Consider the following 16,770-nt stretch of genomic DNA (forward strand, 5'->3'; position numbering starts at 1 on the left):
CCCCATCCAGCATCAACACCGACAGTGGTCCGTCCTCCACAACGATGCATCTACTGTAGATCATATCCAAACAGTTCGATCTGCCATTTCCGCAGCGACTAGATTGAAATACCTATACTGTAGAAATGGATTCGTTGAGTCTCACCCAGAAGCATCACGTGTTGCAGCCACACTGTCTATGATGGGCGAACACACCGCCGGAGTGATAACACCTAGGCAAGATCGTTATCTGAGCAGGCTCGTTATTATACCACAGTACGCACGACGGTATGTACAATACATCCATGACGGCCATCTTATCCCTGCGTCACCCCCATCTGCCGCACGAGAGAGCTGGGGCGCAACGAGAGCATCCTTCTCCTTCTCCTCCTCCGCCACTCGCGATAGGTGTTGTAGATCCGGTCGAATGATGACAGCTTCAACTGGGATACCAGTACACTCACTGTATAAATGTTTATGCACCAAGGTAAAGGACCAACACACTTCCTTGTTCAAAGACTCCATAGTCCACAAATAACAACCTCGGGTTTTGTAAGGAAACAACAACGAGAGGATAGTAGATCTACTACTCGGCATCGGAGCCGCGGAGAAGAGAGACAGAGAAAGCTCAAGACTTTCCCCTCTCGTTTCTCCCCATCGTCACTCAAATGTCGCCCAGGACATCACTGCAGTAGAACTAACAACCACCTTCGGGCCAAGCTGCATGCATGCGAAATGCATCGTTGGCTCCGGGGTCGCCGCCGCTATCCACATATGCGGTACAGTATGCCTAGGTACCTCCTCCTTCTTACTCCTAGCACCAGATTTGGCGTCTGGGCACACGGGACACATGCGCCAAAAAGTCGGAACTGCTCTTCGATTGTCCTACTGATCTTTATGATCTAGGCATGTAAAGATACAAGTGCGGGTACTGAACACCGTACAGCACGTAGCTACTTAAAAAGCTGTGTAGTCCAACCGAAGAGTAACAAATTTACAAACATTAGAGGGTTTCTTGCGCTCGGAAGACCTATTGCTGCTAGTGGAAACGGCACCCTGGAATCTCTTTTCATAGGTGCGCCAGTCGCTGGGTTTTCCAGTATAGCTCTACTAGTATACAAACGCGATCATAAGTCATGGGTAATACTACATATAATGCCGAATGCTCGCTCGCAGGCAGTTGCGAAGGGTCAACTATGAGGAATCATCTCTTACCACGTTGGGCAGCAGATATGATGCACATCGTAGTCCTCCTCTAGAACAGTAAACCGAACGGTGGAAGGGGAGAAAAGGCAGGGAAGCGTTTGATCGAGAATTGCCACGCGTCAAATGTCAGAGGACCCTTGAGGCCACAGTTCCTCTTGTGAAATCTCGAAGCGGCGCCGAAGTCTGGGTTGCGGCGCTGCAATCCGCTTCATGAATCGTATATGTGTCGAGGGGTGTTGGATGTCCGTATCCTGAACGCATCGGACACATATGGCTATCAGAGAAGTTAAGACAGTCGTTCTGTAGCGCCATTCGTCGGACTCCTTAGTGGTTTCACTGCGCTCTCACGTGCCTTGACACGCGATCAGGTGCAGCGTTGAGTATTCAAGAAACGTATCGTTCGTGTTTGTCTCGTACGGACCATGAGCTGTTCCAGCCATGTCGGAACGGGTCGATAGATGACATCCAATGATAGGGTGTCATTTGTTTGTGAACTTGATCTCCTTGTCTTCACAACCACTTCCCAACCATCGGGATCATCCGGTAAATCTCGTCGTATTGCTTCCCGATCCATCCCGGAGCAGCGCCGCCCTTGGCGACAACACCAAAGCTACCCGCCATCCAGAGACTAGTCACCGCCGCAGCAATGCCATTGATGATATATCGCCTCCTCTTCTTTCTCAGCTCGCGTTCGGCACCCGTGCCCGTCGCTTGGACAGGTGTGTACTTCAACCACTTCGCCCAACCCCAAGTCATGTGAAAGGAGCCGATGCCGATGAGGGCCGCAAACCCAGCGAACGAGACGGCCGGATGCTTTGCGAACGCATGACTAACATAACCAAGGTCGATGCTGGAACCGTTATAGATTCGGGGAATCAACCGATTGATGACCATGTGCCCGGCCAATAGCGGCACGAATTGGTATCCGAGTTTGCTCACCGCCGAAAGATGAGGCCAAAATTTCACCCAGAAGCTCTTCTGATTCTCGGCAGAATAGGATTCTCCAAATCTTCTCGCGTTCAGATTTCGTCGGTAGATCCTGAGAGCCATACCAGAAAGGACATGTGCGTATATCGGGATAATCACGACTAAGGGCTCGGCGAGCGGACTGCCATAGTAAGGTCGTGTGAGGAGCATGTATTTCTCGCTGGCCGGGACACTCTGCGTGATGAGTGGCATGATGGAGGTGTTGACGATGTGCATCGCGCCGAACGCCGAGAAGACATAGCTGGAGTATTTCTGAATCGCAGTCAGGTAGTAGATAGTGCTGCTGTGTGAGATCCCAAGAGCGTTCGTCGTGGACCTCGAGAGCGGTCGTTTTTCATCCAGATTTGGCGTCTCTTCTTCGACCTCGAGTTCCGGGGTCGGGTCGATCTCATGCATGCCCTCTTCGGCGTCAATCTCGGCTATGTCTGCCATGCTCTCAGCTCCTAGCTGGTGAGATGTGAGCTATGGTCGAAATTGTAGATAATTATCTCGACTTGATCATGACGACAAAGAACGGAAGATCGCTCGAGCTGCTGATCAATTCGGACAGCGGTCCGCGCCAATGAAAGCTCAAGGATTAATCAGATCTCGGGGTCGTGCGCCGGCTCACGAGTGCACGTTCACAGACGCGTTTGCGGCTTTCTAGAGTTCTATCTTCTGCAACGCCGTGTCACGAATGTCGGCTGACGTCCAACTCGAATCAGACCATCCATAATGGCACCGGTATGCTTCAACGAGTCAAAAACTTAATGTGATGGGATTCGACTCGCTCACAATGTTGTTGCACTCAGCGTGGGCATACGCTGCCCAAGGCCGCCACAGAAAGTGCGCGTGAGGCACGCAAGGCATTCTTCTGCGACCTATGTCAGAAAGGCTATGCACGCATGAATGAGTTCGAGGCTCATGAGAACTCATATGACCATCAACATCGGAAGGCATGAATAGGCTCGATACCTCTCTCCTAGTCCAATCTACAGAGACCTGCCTGTGGTACAATGTTGTTCCTTATGAGCTAATGCTTTGACTTTCGCCTGCCGTTTGTGAGTATACAGCGGCTTCTAGATATGAGACAGTTGTCCAAAGATCCCAACGCGGCCGCTCGGCAACGCGAGGCCGAGCAACGAGCCAACAGAGAGTCGGGCATTACGACCGTGTCGACCTCTTTACCAGGCTCGGGTCCTGCATCGGCGAAGAAAGCGCCGGTATTCAAAAGCACCCTTCAGGCAAAGAATATGTCGGCTGTGGCAGCCAAGGCATCCGATACGGCAGATGCGAGCGAGGAGCAATTGTACGATCCCTCGAAGCCGACAGAATACCGTGACTTCGACCTACTGAAAGTCCCTCGAACTGGAGAATCGTCGGGCCCTGGTGAGTGGGACGACTCGGAAGACGAAGATGGACCAAGGTTCAAGATGATGATATATTGAGCATTGCAAAGAACTGATGGAAGAGTCAAGTTTCCGGGTAAAGCAATGCGTAGGATTCCAACGAATGATTGTATTAACTATCTGTTACATCGAGACGCAAATGCAAATGACGCATACCCTGCGCTGCCCCAAGGAATACGAAGAGTATTTTCAAAGCAAGCCCATCGGGAAAGGAAAGCCTGCAATGCAGGCGACATGCTCGTCCAACGCCGTAGGGTATCATACAATCCTCATAAATTTGGCCACTGGCCTTCAAAAATGAGATTTCATTCCAATCAAACTTGCACATGCGGCTCAGGGCGTGGTAGCGTCGATGCGACGCTCGCTGGCCCTCGTGCGCTTCTCAAAGGAACCCGACGACCCTGCCTCCGACAAATCGGCGCCGCGCTTAGCTGCACCTGTAGAAGTGCGACTCTTAGTCCGCTGCCACGAGTCGAAGGGATTGGGGCGCCTAGGCTTGGTCCGCACAGGCGAGGTCTCTGACTCTTCGACGACGCGTTCAGATGCCGCATCGTGATTCTCAGAGATCGCCGCGAGTTGTTGGTTGAGTCGTCTGCTAGAACGAGTAACTGTAGCTGGCGGAGTGTCGAGGCCTGCACGAGACTTCATGGGAGTTTTAGGAATTTCGTGCCCGGTGTGTGACGATTGCGACTGAGCGTGTGAAGATGACGCGCCGATCTGCTCGCTTTCGATGTCTGTATCTGCCTCCGTATCGACATCATCTGTCGCTGAAGTAAAAAGCCGACGGGGTTGAATTTGACTTCGTGTGAATGGGCGTTCAGAGGTGACACCAGCTGCGCGTCGCAAGTTTCGCTGCTCGAGACTCTGCTCGACGGACTGATGAGAGGCATCGTCGTAAGGACGGAAGACCTTCTTTCCCCGACTGTGGAACTCGGTTAGTGCATGCAGCAAGGTTTCTGTATAAAGCATGATGACTTACAATGTAAAAACCATTCCTTCGCCCCTGGCAACTGCTTCCTCCATGCTGGCTTCCTCAACCAGCTGCTCCTCGGTTTTCTGGCTGCGTGTTAAGCGGCGCGTTGTCGCAGCAGTTGCACTGTGTCTTGCGCTCATGAACGGGTTTTCGCCAGACACATCCACTTCGGGTACGCGAGCATTTGTGTCGGTAAAAATATCGATTTCCCCATTGTTGGCGATGCTCGAATCTGCATTTGCATCGTACAACCCGAAGTCGTGTTCGTCTGACTGGTGACGGAGTATTTCAGTTTTGATTTTGCGCGGTTTTGGCATGGCATCATTGGGATTCTCGGGTTGAAATCCCCAGCCCGAGTGCTTTGCGCGCTTCTTAAGCGGTGTCTTCGAGGGCGTCGGCAGCATATCCAAGACGTCATATGTTGCTCCAGAGAGCAAAGAACGATGAGGATGATCGGCGTCGGAGCGCAAGTGAATATTGTCGGCAGTGCCGTTAGTGTCGTTCACGGCCCGACGCGGGGTGTTGGGAGCGGGCGGTGTAATGCGGTCCGCCTTGCGCAAAGGCGAGCAGGGTGGCGATGCGAGATGCTCGTAACGCGCTCGTTTGCCAGCAGCACGACGTGGAGTTGACTTCACAGTAGAAGACGAAGGATTTGTATCGTCTGTGGCAGCGGAGGCGAATGAGCTCCCCGCCTTGCGAGATGGGCTCATAGAATGATATGGTAGATACTCCTCAAGAAGCGCGCCGTGCGCGGGAGCAGGAGGAGTATTCGGTCGCTTGATTCCACGCATGGGAGGTGTTGTAGGTGATCGCGTTGGTGTGCTCGGCTCTGGGGTGCCTATCGTGGGAAAGCTGTTTGGCGAACCATTGAGCAACATCGCTGGTGGCCCATCCATTGCCTGTACCGAGCCTGATTTTCGCCCAGTATTCTTTTGTGATTATTGATAAGTGCTCCTGGTCCAAGGAGATCCCTTCCTCGACAGATTCAAAATGCGCGCCCGACAAGTTGGCTTGTTTGTTTATCGGCGCCTAAGCGCAGGTAACACAAGTGCACAGCTCGACCGCCAAATTCGGCGCGTGTCGGATACGCTTCTTCCCACCCTGAGGAAAGGCTGCGCAGTCTCAATGGCGATTATGTATTGTGATCGTGATGATTGTAGGATGGTTGCGAGGCGCCGAGTCGAGAAGTGAGAGTGGAAAGAATAGCGTAGCTCCAGAGTGTGCCAGCTGCAAGGCTGTCGCAGGATTTTTGTCGCGCGTTCTGTTAAACTATGTCGATGCGAACGCCGGTAGAAATTGCAGAGCGAATTGTATATGTTGTGTATATTGCGATAAATGGCAGTTGCTGATGGAGTTGCTGAAAGGGAATTGCGCAAATAAAGGCGGTGGTTGGTCAAGGGTTGAGCTGCGTAAGGTTTAGCGAGGGAGAAGCCGAAATGCGACGAGACCTGGGGCTGGCAGGTGCGTTGTCAGTGCGGCAACCTTGGAACTCTTTCATGTACTTGTGACAGGGTCTCTCCCTGGTTGATGTTACACGTGTTGTGCCCGCTGAAGTCGCAACACGTCATCATTGCTCGACGATAAACATTGATCGATTGTCGACGGTCGTTGAGTGCATCTGAAAGCTACCGACGCGTTATTGCGCGTCAGTGTGGGCAGCACAGGCCTCGAGCGATCAGACAGGATGGCAAAGACTCCTGGCCTCAGCAGCACACTCGATCTGGAAAAATTGCGCCTCAGCGACGTCGACGAGAACCTGTTCGCAAGTCCGAAGCAGGAGGATTCCACGTCTGATCATACTTCCAAGTCCCCAGCTGTTCAAACCTTGCAAAAACAGCAGGCACGTCTCCAATCACGGCATGACATTCAACTAGCACGCGAAGCTCAACTCAAGGCTGAACTGGAGCGCATTCGTGAAGTCAACTCTGTAATCGAAGGTGTCACAGCAAGTTTGCAGAAAGCAAAAGGCAACATGAACAGTGTGCATTCAACTGTGAACAATGCCTCTACTCTATTGGGAACTTGGACACGCATCCTTAGCCAGACTGAGCACAATCAGCGCCTCATCCTCAATCCCCAATGGAAAGGTGCTACCCAAGATTTGGAGGATATCGAGAACGAGGATATACGGCGACAACACGATGCTCAGCGGCGGGCGGCCGAGGAGCAGCGGAAACGCGAGGAAGCTCAACGGCGAGCGGAGGAGGAAGAGCGACAACGGGCAATTGCTGCAGCGACACCCACGTCCAGTCGCGGGATTTCACGCAGCAGGAGTGTCAGGGGAACAACGAGTTCGACACGCGGGTCAACGGCTAGTGCAAATTCGTTTGGACGTGGTAGAGGAACTATCGGTGCTAGAGGCGCCAGTGCTAGCAGTCACACCAGAACGGCGAGTGTCAGAGGTCGAGGAAGGGGGCTGGGATGAGGCAGCTCTGCATTGTCGCAAAAGACTTTCATCATCATGGTTTAGGGCTATGTGTGCCATTGATACATCATTGAGTTGCGACCTCGCAGATATGCTGCCAGCCCTCGCTGAGCCTCAAACGGTTATCGCCAACGAGCCATAAGCACTGCAAGTCCAGCGCCACATTGATGGCTATCCTGGCACAAGCGCGCTTCAGCACAGGCTTCACATATCAGCAGTTGCACTTGCACCGCCCTCGTCAAGTACAAGTGTTTGAATTCATCGACGCTCTATTTGCTGGTCGTGGCCTCTGAATGCTCCTTCAGGGCGCCGGTGGGGTTGCTGGGCAGACCCTTCAATTGATCCTTGCTGTCTTGTGCGGACGTGTTCTCGCTTGGGTTGGACTCGTGCTTGGCATCGTCCTTTGAGGGATTTCCGACCTGAGCGGTTGATGACTTCTCAGGCTCAGGCGATTGACGACCAGCGTTGGGTGCAGACATGGCTGATGGTAAGTGGATTTGAAAGCTACAAGCTATGTCTTGTCAGAACAGGCAAATTCGTGTTCCATAATACCTCAGAACCAGAGAAGCCAGGACATGCTCATGGTTCTTCGATGGAACGTGATTGCGAGCGCGTGGCTTACTTTCGTGAGTTGGGTTGACTTGATATGAGGATATGTTACTGCAGTATGTGGTGATGGAATGATATTGAAGATGTGAGACGCGAATTCTCATAAAATATGAGTGAGCAAACGACGCGGAGGGGCAGCGTATCCACCGTGTCGTGTGTGACGCGACACTGGTGGGGGACGCATTGAACGACGATGACGAGTGTTCGACGTAATTTGGAGCCCCATGGTGAAAACAACAGCCATGTTCTGCCCATCGTTGCACTTGCTGAAGCTGCAGGTCATGTTGGAACTGCGCCATGTTCGGACAGACAACGCATTTTCTCTGTTTCTCATGACCTAAAAGTCGTGGTTGACATTTGGCCAGGATGATGCTCGACTGCAGAGTCCGCATTTCAGCGAGCCGGTCATTTTTCCAGACTTTACTCACCTCTTCAAGCGGAGATGCAAAACCTGTATGAGAGACTGTCGTTGGAACACTTTGCCATCCTTCCGTTTGCAGGCATCGAACAAGTCCTCACTCTACATAGTGTTCCGGAATCTGTAGAACGCCATCTGCACATGGACGTTCGCAAGACCTACTGTTCTTGCCCAGGTGTCCTTGAGCTCGAAGACGTTGTCACATTATGAACGGCTTTTGACGGCAAGACCATCTAGGGTTGCCGAGGTCATCGATCGAAGCTACAATTTGTTGTTGAAGCATAGAGTTCGTCTGTTCACCGATCTTCGGATTACAAACATATAAGACCATCCTCACCGAAGACTTGAAAACAATCTGATCGTGAGATCAAAGCACAATGGCGACACGCAGTGTTCCTATGCTTTCGCTGGAGGCGGCGCAGGTCGCATCCGCTGCATCTCAAGAGAAAGCCAAATCCCTCGGAATAGGTATGTCATATTTTTAGAATTGAGCATTCATGCCTGTGCAATAGCGAATGGCAAGAGTTTTGCGTGAATTTTCTAGAGGCGAATGATTCGAACCACTGATCATCACTTGGCGCAAGACTTCAACATTGCCCTCGTCGACGCAACCCTCCATCTCGTTCACTTTGTACGCATGCCCAATGCCAAGTTGACTTCGATCGATATCGCCATCAACAAGGCGTTCACTGCCGCGGGTCACCGCATGCCCACAGCACTATATACGACCGGAGACACGGGTAAAAACTTCGTGCCCGGTGGTGTCGCATATGGCATTCACAACAGCAATGGCGGAAGGTGAGATCGAAGTTCGATTTATCTACCACTTCCATTCTCATTTTTCTTCAGGTTCACACTCATCGGCGGCGGCGTGCCGATTGTGATCGACGGGGTAGTCGTTGGTGCGATTGGAGTGAGCACTGGGACACCAGCACAGGATAGCGAGGTCGCGGTTGCAGGTGTCGAGGCCATCAAGGCGTTCGTGCGTAGAAAGGGGGGCTCCAAGCTGTGATGCAGTGTCTCAAGCGAAGCGCTGTGGGCAAGCATAGTTCGAAGTGGTCCATTGATTTGTTGGCAGAGAAATGAGAAAAATTGTGAGTCTACACTACGCTAATATACCCCATACATTTTTCCCGATCATAATGAAAATATGCCATGTAATGGTATGCATGTAACAGTGCAGTCATCAGTATGCAATGACTGCCCAGCATCATGTTTTCCTCTTCGGCCGTGAGGCGCTACGTGTCGATTTGGCCGGTGGAGCATCATCGCCGCCTTTCGCCTCTTCAGCTTGACCGACCTCATCCGAATCGGTCTCCTCTTCGACATGTTCAAAGTCCTCGCCAAGCGATCGTGTCCCGGCGCCGAGGTCTGTCGCTGCACGGCGAATTGGCTGTGGCTCCAGTTCCCGCTGTGCAGCGTGTTTGAGCACTCTCTTCTCCTCACTCTCCACTCCATTCCACGTTTTGCATTCGCCGCATCTCCATTTCCCAACATCCTCCTCTGTTCGCGATCCCGGTGGTGCCTGGCCGTTTACAAGTCGACAATTGGAGCAAATTAGAACCAAACGATTCTTGGCTTGCGTTTCGTCATCGCCGAGAATGACATCCATGATGCGATCGTACCACTTTGGTCCGGTCACTGCATATTGTTGCGAGGGAGCCGAGAGCATGGGTGGACGTGTAGAGCTTGCAAACGCATTCGGAGCAAACTCTTCGCCGGGTGCATTGGCACTGGCGAGCCCTGCTTGCTGTGGAGGTGGGTTGGGACCGCCAGCCCAGCTCAATGGTCGCGTCGAGTCCTGCGGCTGGCGCGGAATTGGTGAAGCTTGAATGTTTGCAGTAGCAGGTGGAGGCATGCCAGTCCTCGCAGGCTGCTGATTCACTGGCGCTCTTTGTATTGCCGCACCATTGTCCGACTTCTGCCTCTTTCTTGGAAGGTTGCTGGAAGACTCAGCTCTCTTAGAACTGGGCGAACCACCATATTTCTCGAGCAATATCTGCGTGCTGTCGTATTTTGTGGTCGCTTTGAGTTTCTCCAATGTCTCGTCTCGCTGCTTGACAAGATCGCCGAGATGCTCTTGGCCAGCTGTTAAACGACTATCGTAGTAAGCGTGCAGTATCCTGCGCACGATGTAGATGCCTAGAGGCCCGCCAGACACGACGGTCCATGACAGAGGACCCCAATTCTCCCAGCGCGTGACGAGAATGAGGATGATATCGATCAAGATGTATCCGAAGACGGTGTAGATAGTCCAGAGGGCCTTGTACTTGCGCTGTCGGTGTTTGAAACGTGCATTGCGCGCTGTGGCGGTAGTGATCTTTTCTGATAGCTGGCTGAGAGCCTTTTCGAAAGACGCGGCGCTGTTATCGTCCCCGCCGAAAGGCCAGAATGAGACCATGGTGAGGTTGAACGTCAGATGGTGATATCGAAGAACTTTTTCAATAGAAACCGCGCATGTTGCAATCTGCAGTATGGTCTCGCGACGAGGGCGCTCACTCGCGCAAAGACATGGAATGTGGTCTTATGCCTCGGTGAACGTGTTCCAGGCGTGCCAAACGCTGTGTGCGGCCAAAGGTTCGAAGCTTCCATGGTTCCTTCTAGCTGCATAGTGCGCACCGAATGACCAACGTCACCGCCCTGGCTGGCTGGAAGAACCACAGTCAACATTCCAAGGTTTTCCGCACTCGAAAACACGTTTCTATGCCTTTCTCGGGAACAGGGAAATATTTGAAGACAGTATTCATCGTTGCCTCGAAATGAAACATAACTCTACATTGCAGGCGTAACAAGACATATCCCATAACATTCATATTTATATTCGAACAGTCGGCAATGTCCTCTCGAGGCGTAAATGTCCTTGTGGTGCTGGCCTTGTTTCCATTCATGATCCCATTACGCAAGGTGGCTTTTGAAGATTCTCGGATTCATGGTTAAAAGCTCTTTGGCTACAGCTAGAGAGCCAGCTCCAGCAAAAGTCATGTATGAGAGGTCATACTATCTCAACCATCTTGACTAGCGCTGGCGCAGAACATGGTTGAGCTCCTCCTGTTTCCTATCGATCTTCATTCTAGTTTGATGCTGATCTGCTTCGTTCTTGCGCCGATGCTCGTCATGGTCCGCCAAACGCTGCTTGCGCCTTTCAAGGTTGTGCCTCATGGTTTGGATATTTCTTTTAGTCCCTTCAATCCGGTCGTGTAGTTGGTGCCTGTGTCGCTCGTCGCGGCTAAGGCGTCGCTGCTCTGAGTATTGGTGCAATTGCGAGTTCAACTCCCGAAGACGGCTATCAGCATCCCTGCAGTCTGAAACGATGTTCTCGCGGGCGACCGGGGTAAAACGGTCGGCATGGATCTGCCGCACGTGGTCGCGATGACGTTTCAGGTTGGCCAACTCAAGCTGAAGCTGGTGAATGCGTCTGGAGTCCGGCATGCTTGTGATTGACTTGATGCGCCGGTTTGATGGAGAAGTGAGTCCAGCGTTACTCGGATGATAAGCTGGTGTGACACGCCTCTGGAGCGTCGATACAGCTATTATGTGCAAGAGTAGACCGGTCAAGCAAATGCGAGGATGCTGCGCAGCTATATGGTCAAAGAGACACCGCGCACAAGAAGACAATTGTTTGTCAAGATTGGTCCTCTCCTTTTGGAGTCATGCAGTATAGGAGGCCGCACCCCCTGCGAGTGTACGTTCCAGCACATACATGGTACACTCGAACAGACTTGGCAACTCCGATTGGTGAAATCCATCACACGACATGTGGTGTGCTATGGCTTGACAGCATCTCAGTGTTCTGCAAGTGGGCTGATAAGAGTGAGGAGCAGTGGCTGATAGCAGGATAGACATCGAGAGAGGTCAGGCGGAGCTGGACGCCGGCGCGCGCAACGAAAACGCCATAGAAATGGACCGGTCAAGGCCGACCAAGTACTTCCGGTTCCGTCCTGGCCGGGATCAGCATTCGGACGTCAAATCCCAAGGGTTTAGGATGCAGTGTGCTGGCAGAACAATCTCCTACGGCAATATGACTCTCATGTTGATCATCAATTTCGTGGTAATCGGTTTGATGCACACGTCTGTCGGCATGCGCTCCGATATCATGGTTTTATCACCTTGGCCGGGCGCCCGTCATTTACAACATACACTCGCTTCATACGGCGGGGTGAGGCAGCCTTGATGCCAGAGGTTGGTTAGAGTTTATGTAGTATCGCTAAGTGCAGTTGCCGGCGGACTCGCAATTCTTGTTTCATGGCAGCCCTGAGCAATCACATTATCGACATCAAGTATTTTTCGTAAAGACCTGGCTATGCTGAGTGGGCCATTTTCAGAACAGTATCATCGAACATTGTTGGGAAAAGGTGCTGACCTTGGAATCAGATTGGATGGACTAATTGAGCCATCTCACGTGATTGCGCGTTGAAGCTGCAGTCTGGAACAAGGAGTGCGAATCAGACGCTGAAGCATACATCTGACTAACCACGAGGCCTTCAATGGCCACGACATCATTCCTCGACGATTTTATGATGACGCTCGAGCGCATGTCAACCAGAATGCCGACCAAGATGTTCTCTGCCATGCCTTGCTGGGGATTTGGCCAGGACGACAGCTGGTTGGCTGCTGATCCATCACAAAGCTGGGCGGCGCTTAAAATTGCTGGCGCTAAAAGAGGCCTGCGAGAGGTCGGATAGCTCTATCACAAGAGACGGCGGAAACGAAATCGATTCGTCAAGCCAGTCTTGCGATGCACCACTGTCAGCATCAGGCTTGTCCTCCATAAGATTCCTCTCATTACAGAATCAGATTTCGGCGCGAAGACATGTCCCAGTTGGGTTGTGGCGCTATCGATTTCTGAGTTCGCGTTCTGACACTGATTGTCGGGCGTCTGCATGGCAATTATATATGAGGCCATCCAGTAGGTCTCGCAATGGGTCTCGTTTGTATTTGTTCGTGATCTGCAGCAATTCGTGATACATTGAGATTTCGCTTCCATCTTCACTTGTACGTTGCCTCGCGATCCTACACGAGCGATAAAACATACACTCCTTACATCTTGCGATTTCTCTGTTTGGACGTGATCTCGTCCAATGGCACCGGGCCAGCTTTCCCTCTTCCCTGCTCCTACTACATCCCGACCTCCAAGCCGAGCGGCTAGCATAAGAAAAAATGGATCTTCAGACGAGCGCCGAGCAGTTTCCAGCCAGAGCGCAAAGTCGGGCAATGAATCATCGCCAAAGCTTCAGTCTCCATCAGATTTGAATGCTTCGATCCCGACGAACAACAGCTCTGCAGAGAAGCCGGCACAACTGTCTCAGGAGGTCAAAAGCCCAGCACCAGGCAATGACATTAAGCCATCGAGTCAAGCTCCAGCTCCTAAGAAGGGCATTCTCAAGAGGCCTTCTGAGTCGTCCATCGGTTCTAGATTCTCGTCAAATGATATCCGCAATGTCGCCAATACATCACAGTTGAACAAACCTATTCACGGAACGCCTACGCCGCCTGTCTCCGGATCGGTGGCCATGCACAAACAAGATTCAGCTTCCTCGCGTTGGTCAGAATCATCGCCCTCACGCAGCGAAGTTGCATCGCCTAGCAACACGGTCCGACAAGGTCCACTGTCTCCTTTGCTTGACCATAGCCAGCTGGAACAGCCATTCACAACGCTGCATTCGCCAAGCCGTCCACCTCATGTCACCTCGCGGGCGTCCAGTCCTGCAATGACCAGATCTAACAGCACAGCAAAGCCTCCTATCTTCCAGAGAGCTGACGAATGCGTTCCCATGCGTTCTATGTTCCCACAATATGACCATGGAAAGGCTTTGACCCAACAGAACTATTACCCGACACAATCCGCCGTTGCACCATTATATCAGGACACACCTCGGGCTCAAGCTCCACAGATGGACGAAAAGAAAACACTTCGTCAATACGATTCCGCGGTGGGTCTTGTGGAGGGGTACGAACACATCCCAGCTGCTCAGCATGCGGATTTTGAATGTCTCTGGAAAGCAGCTGCTGGAGAATTCCCGACTGCTGCGCGCAAAGTGCAGTTCAATCTCGTTCAACCTCAGGCTCGGTCGATTGGTCAGACTCCTGCATTGGCCATAGGAGTCTCGCAGTCTCAGATTGTGTATGATATGGACACGGATCTTGCGGTCCGCCGACACCGACCCAAAGCAGCCATGGCAATGCCGGTTGCGCAAATCACACTTCCACATGCTTCGTCAGCAGGGCCTGGCGGACTGATGGCCACCGAGATCTTTCCGCATCCTGCTGCTGTACATGCTATGGAACAGCTTGCGCATAGCGTGGGAGCTGAAGCACCAAACCTCGCATCCCTCCAGGAACAAGCACTTGCAAATGTCCACCGTCGCCACGCATGCACGTTGTTCCGAAAGGCCCGCAGAAGCGATCAGCCCTCGGGTGTCGTGGTTGCCTCATACACCCTCGGCCACCCTACGCTCGGCGACTTTTCAATCGAGGTGACGAAATCTTCATCCGGCGTATCCGCCTTTATGCCAAAAGCCAAGATCAGCTTGCATCACCCCTCGGCTACTCCGGCTGCGATTGCTGCAGGCACTTTGAACCTCGCATTCCTTGACTTTGCGCGGGATGCGTGTGTCCTTGATATCCCAGGCCTGGTCGCGTTGGGCAACCAGTACCTCCCCGATACGGTCGTCTCTGCCCTTTTCGCAGTCGCCGCGATCGAGAATGACGCGCTGGTCGCAGAATCTCTGGTCTTTGAGGCCCCACCAAAAACGCCCATCCAGCCTGTCGGCAGTCGAAAGTCTCTGGCCAAGCGCGAATCCCACTTCTCGACAAAGTCACGAAAAGACAAATCTAAGAAGAAGGATAGCCTGAAAGGCAGGGAAAAGTCCCATGCTTTAGAGACGGCCGGCTTCGTGGGCGCAGAAGAGGTAAAATTGCCCTTACTGGCTCGCGGTACGATCGCTGTGCTCGGTGTGTCGGTCAAGGCGGCGATACTTGTCCTGCAGACAAGTTTCAAGGTCACGGCGGGTGTGGTGGTCGGCGTGAGTCATCTCGCAACAAAACTCTGATCGCAGGCGACAAGAGTTTGGCACGCTGCCAATATCTCCCTTTCTTCTCGTTTTCACGAACATTCTTTAACTTTCCTTGGCTCTTTTCCTTTCTTCTGCATTGCACTATTGGCGCATTAAATGATACCACCAGGTGGGATACGGTCGAGATTTACGGGACGACACACCTTTCCTTTTCTGATTGTTTTGCAATTGATGGATGCTATGCAGTGGTGTATGCGGCATGCCGATAATGCTGTGGGGCTTATGATGTGAGAAACGAAGAGCGATTGTGTAGACCAAACGGTTATTGATATTGTCTGAACTCAATTTTGAAGCTCCACCGAGCACGCCTTACATAACACGTTCAGAAACGCGTCCAGTTTTCTCTACACTGTAATGGGTGCCCAAAACGGGCATTGGTCACATGTGCACTCAGCGGCGATTCGGATATATGCTATCGATGGTTCGCATATGGCAGCGCGGTTCGCAGCGAAGTAGTCGAAGCGATGCGCCGGATAGAGATGCAAAGATCTGACCTTGATGGCATGGCAATGGACATTTAACAACTCGATCATCGAAACGTGGAACTGGAAAACCCCATGATGTTCTCTTTCTTTTCATCTCTCTCCCGGAAGACTTCTCCAATGGCCCTTGACCGCGTATTTCACGCATCACAGATCCTCTGCTGGCCTTTGCATTTCACAGGACCTGCCAAATTTCTGCGGTGGCTTGTCTCGTGTGATGATATTCAATGCAACATGACCCACGGCACGTATGGAAAATGTTACGGCATATCATCTGAACTCGGCAAGGCGACGCAGCAACCCACGATCGCATCAAGAAGCTTCACATGCAGCCGGCACAAATCGCGCTCTCGGCAACCTTGCATCGCCCAGTGATGAACAAGCGATGATGGAAACAACACCACCTGCACACAATAAACGAAAAGTAAAGCTGGAACAGTACAACCCACGCGCGCGTGCTTACCTGACACACCGAATGGAAAGTGTGGGGTCTCCTCGCCTTCGAATCATATGCTTGGCGGAGAACACCGGCGATGATGATAATAATAATGTACCATGGAATCGAAAGCAGACCTTCGCCAGAATCGGAATCTGCAATTCTTGCCCTCAGTCCAGCACAATGCGTTGTGTCTTCTCATAAGGGGAGGATGCATGTTTTGCATGTGATGTGCATCACAGCCCGAGATATGCTGTGAATTGTACACCACCTGGGCAGGTTCTGATGTTTGCTCCTGCTGAATTTGGGCACAACATGATCAAACAATCAAAGGTACGTTCGAGGCGCAATCGCGTGTATCGTCGACTCGTCCATTATTTGCCTGAACATGGAAGGAGCGAGCCACTCACGCCGCGTGGCTGCCTCCATCCCCCACCTACTCCACGACAGAAATTTGCCCCACCTTGAGATTGTACAAACCTCATTCTCAGCAACCCTCATCGAACGACAAACTCTCACCAGCAAATCATCCGCGGACACACACACCCACCCACCCATAGAATCAGCACAAACGGCTCAGTTCGTCATATCCAACCCGAAAATCTCCATTGCTGCACTTCCAAGCTCGCCCTCAAAGACCCCAGCAGATGAGAAATCAAGGGTTCTAGGTGTCCACCTCCACGCATCCTCCGTGATCACGACATCGCTCAACGCCTGGGCCCGCTTGTCCGAGTCCCATGGTTTGGACACGCCCTTGACTTATCGCGCACAAGTCGCCTCATAGATTCCGGTCT

General features: G+C 52.2%; 10 protein-coding genes across 10 annotated transcripts; 4 read left to right on the forward strand and 6 right to left on the reverse strand.

Moving 5' to 3' along the window:
- Window positions 1-1,704: 1,704 nt before the first annotated feature.
- Window positions 1,705-2,511, reverse strand: K489DRAFT_296822 (uncharacterized protein; the record flags this gene model as incomplete). Its single annotated transcript, XM_033600323.1, has 1 exon — window positions 1,705-2,511. A coding segment is annotated over one exon (807 nt), but the record flags the coding sequence as incomplete, so codon positions are not given.
- A 324-nt stretch (window positions 2,512-2,835) lies between these two features.
- On the forward strand, window positions 2,836-3,824 carry K489DRAFT_428776 (uncharacterized protein). Its single transcript, XM_033608348.1, has 2 exons — window positions 2,836-3,107; window positions 3,225-3,824. The coding sequence occupies exons 1-2, from the start codon at window positions 3,057-3,059 to the stop codon at window positions 3,597-3,599; spliced, it is 426 nt and encodes a 141-aa protein (XP_033463440.1). The 5' UTR covers window positions 2,836-3,056; the 3' UTR covers window positions 3,600-3,824.
- Window positions 3,747-5,556, reverse strand: K489DRAFT_115072 (uncharacterized protein). The gene is made up of 2 exons (XM_033598923.1): window positions 4,540-5,556; window positions 3,747-4,482 (listed from the first exon to the last, which is right to left on the reverse strand). The coding sequence occupies exons 1-2, from the start codon at window positions 5,427-5,429 to the stop codon at window positions 3,894-3,896; spliced, it is 1,479 nt and encodes a 492-aa protein (XP_033463441.1). The 5' UTR covers window positions 5,430-5,556; the 3' UTR covers window positions 3,747-3,893.
- An 850-nt stretch (window positions 5,557-6,406) lies between these two features.
- K489DRAFT_297619 (uncharacterized protein) lies at window positions 6,407-6,763 on the forward strand (the record flags this gene model as incomplete). Its single annotated transcript, XM_033600336.1, has 1 exon — window positions 6,407-6,763. A coding segment is annotated over one exon (357 nt), but the record flags the coding sequence as incomplete, so codon positions are not given.
- Window positions 6,764-7,227: 464 nt separating this feature from the next.
- On the reverse strand, window positions 7,228-7,535 carry K489DRAFT_407151 (uncharacterized protein; the record flags this gene model as incomplete). Its single annotated transcript, XM_033607335.1, has 2 exons — window positions 7,228-7,462; window positions 7,519-7,535. 2 exons carry the CDS (start codon window positions 7,533-7,535, stop codon window positions 7,228-7,230), a joined length of 252 nt encoding a protein of 83 aa, XP_033463443.1.
- K489DRAFT_376819 (uncharacterized protein) lies at window positions 7,431-8,090 on the reverse strand. Its single transcript, XM_033604004.1, has one exon. The coding sequence runs from the start codon at window positions 7,848-7,850 to the stop codon at window positions 7,668-7,670; it is 183 nt and encodes a 60-aa protein (XP_033463444.1). The 5' UTR covers window positions 7,851-8,090; the 3' UTR covers window positions 7,431-7,667.
- A 272-nt stretch (window positions 8,091-8,362) lies between these two features.
- K489DRAFT_386760 (DUF336-domain-containing protein) lies at window positions 8,363-8,997 on the forward strand (the record flags this gene model as incomplete). Its single annotated transcript, XM_033606257.1, has 3 exons — window positions 8,363-8,453; window positions 8,570-8,783; window positions 8,835-8,997. The coding sequence occupies 3 exons, from the start codon at window positions 8,363-8,365 to the stop codon at window positions 8,995-8,997; spliced, it is 468 nt and encodes a 155-aa protein (XP_033463445.1).
- A 99-nt stretch (window positions 8,998-9,096) lies between these two features.
- Window positions 9,097-10,554, reverse strand: K489DRAFT_115101 (uncharacterized protein). The gene has a single exon (XM_033598924.1). It carries the CDS (start codon window positions 10,384-10,386, stop codon window positions 9,196-9,198), a length of 1,191 nt encoding a protein of 396 aa, XP_033463446.1. The 5' UTR covers window positions 10,387-10,554; the 3' UTR covers window positions 9,097-9,195.
- Window positions 10,555-10,874: 320 nt separating this feature from the next.
- On the reverse strand, window positions 10,875-11,648 carry K489DRAFT_115179 (uncharacterized protein). The gene has a single exon (XM_033598925.1). It carries the CDS (start codon window positions 11,412-11,414, stop codon window positions 11,001-11,003), a length of 414 nt encoding a protein of 137 aa, XP_033463447.1. The 5' UTR covers window positions 11,415-11,648; the 3' UTR covers window positions 10,875-11,000.
- Window positions 11,649-12,898: 1,250 nt separating this feature from the next.
- Window positions 12,899-15,293, forward strand: K489DRAFT_376824 (uncharacterized protein). The gene has a single exon (XM_033604005.1). It carries the CDS (start codon window positions 13,064-13,066, stop codon window positions 15,032-15,034), a length of 1,971 nt encoding a protein of 656 aa, XP_033463448.1. The 5' UTR covers window positions 12,899-13,063; the 3' UTR covers window positions 15,035-15,293.
- The last annotated feature ends 1,477 nt before the right edge of the window (window positions 15,294-16,770 follow it).

Source organism: Dissoconium aciculare (assembly GCF_010015565.1).
Source record: "Dissoconium aciculare CBS 342.82 unplaced genomic scaffold K489scaffold_2, whole genome shotgun sequence".
Classification (NCBI taxonomy): Eukaryota; Fungi; Ascomycota; class Dothideomycetes; order Mycosphaerellales; family Dissoconiaceae; genus Dissoconium; species Dissoconium aciculare.

What these genes read in the sequence shown, in the direction of transcription:
- K489DRAFT_115072 (XM_033598923.1), bottom strand. Translation starts at nt 5,429, where the DNA reads ATGGATGGGCCACCAGCGATGTTGCTCAATGGTTCGCCAAACAGCTTT. An exon ending in GAAGGAATGGTTTTTACATT is followed by an intron (nt 4,483 to 4,539) that starts GTAAGTCATCAT and finishes CGAGTTCCACAG; the next exon opens with TCGGGGAAAGAAGGTCTTCC.
- K489DRAFT_115179 (XM_033598925.1), bottom strand. Translation starts at nt 11,414, where the DNA reads ATGCCGGACTCCAGACGCATTCACCAGCTTCAGCTTGAGTTGGCCAAC.
- K489DRAFT_115101 (XM_033598924.1), bottom strand. Translation starts at nt 10,386, where the DNA reads ATGGTCTCATTCTGGCCTTTCGGCGGGGACGATAACAGCGCCGCGTCT.
- K489DRAFT_428776 (XM_033608348.1), top strand. Translation starts at nt 3,057, where the DNA reads ATGAATGAGTTCGAGGCTCATGAGAACTCATATGACCATCAACATCGG. An exon ending in ATGACCATCAACATCGGAAG is followed by an intron (nt 3,108 to 3,224) that starts GCATGAATAGGC and finishes GTGAGTATACAG; the next exon opens with CGGCTTCTAGATATGAGACA.
- K489DRAFT_376819 (XM_033604004.1), bottom strand. Translation starts at nt 7,850, where the DNA reads ATGACCTGCAGCTTCAGCAAGTGCAACGATGGGCAGAACATGGCTGTT.
- K489DRAFT_376824 (XM_033604005.1), top strand. Translation starts at nt 13,064, where the DNA reads ATGGCACCGGGCCAGCTTTCCCTCTTCCCTGCTCCTACTACATCCCGA.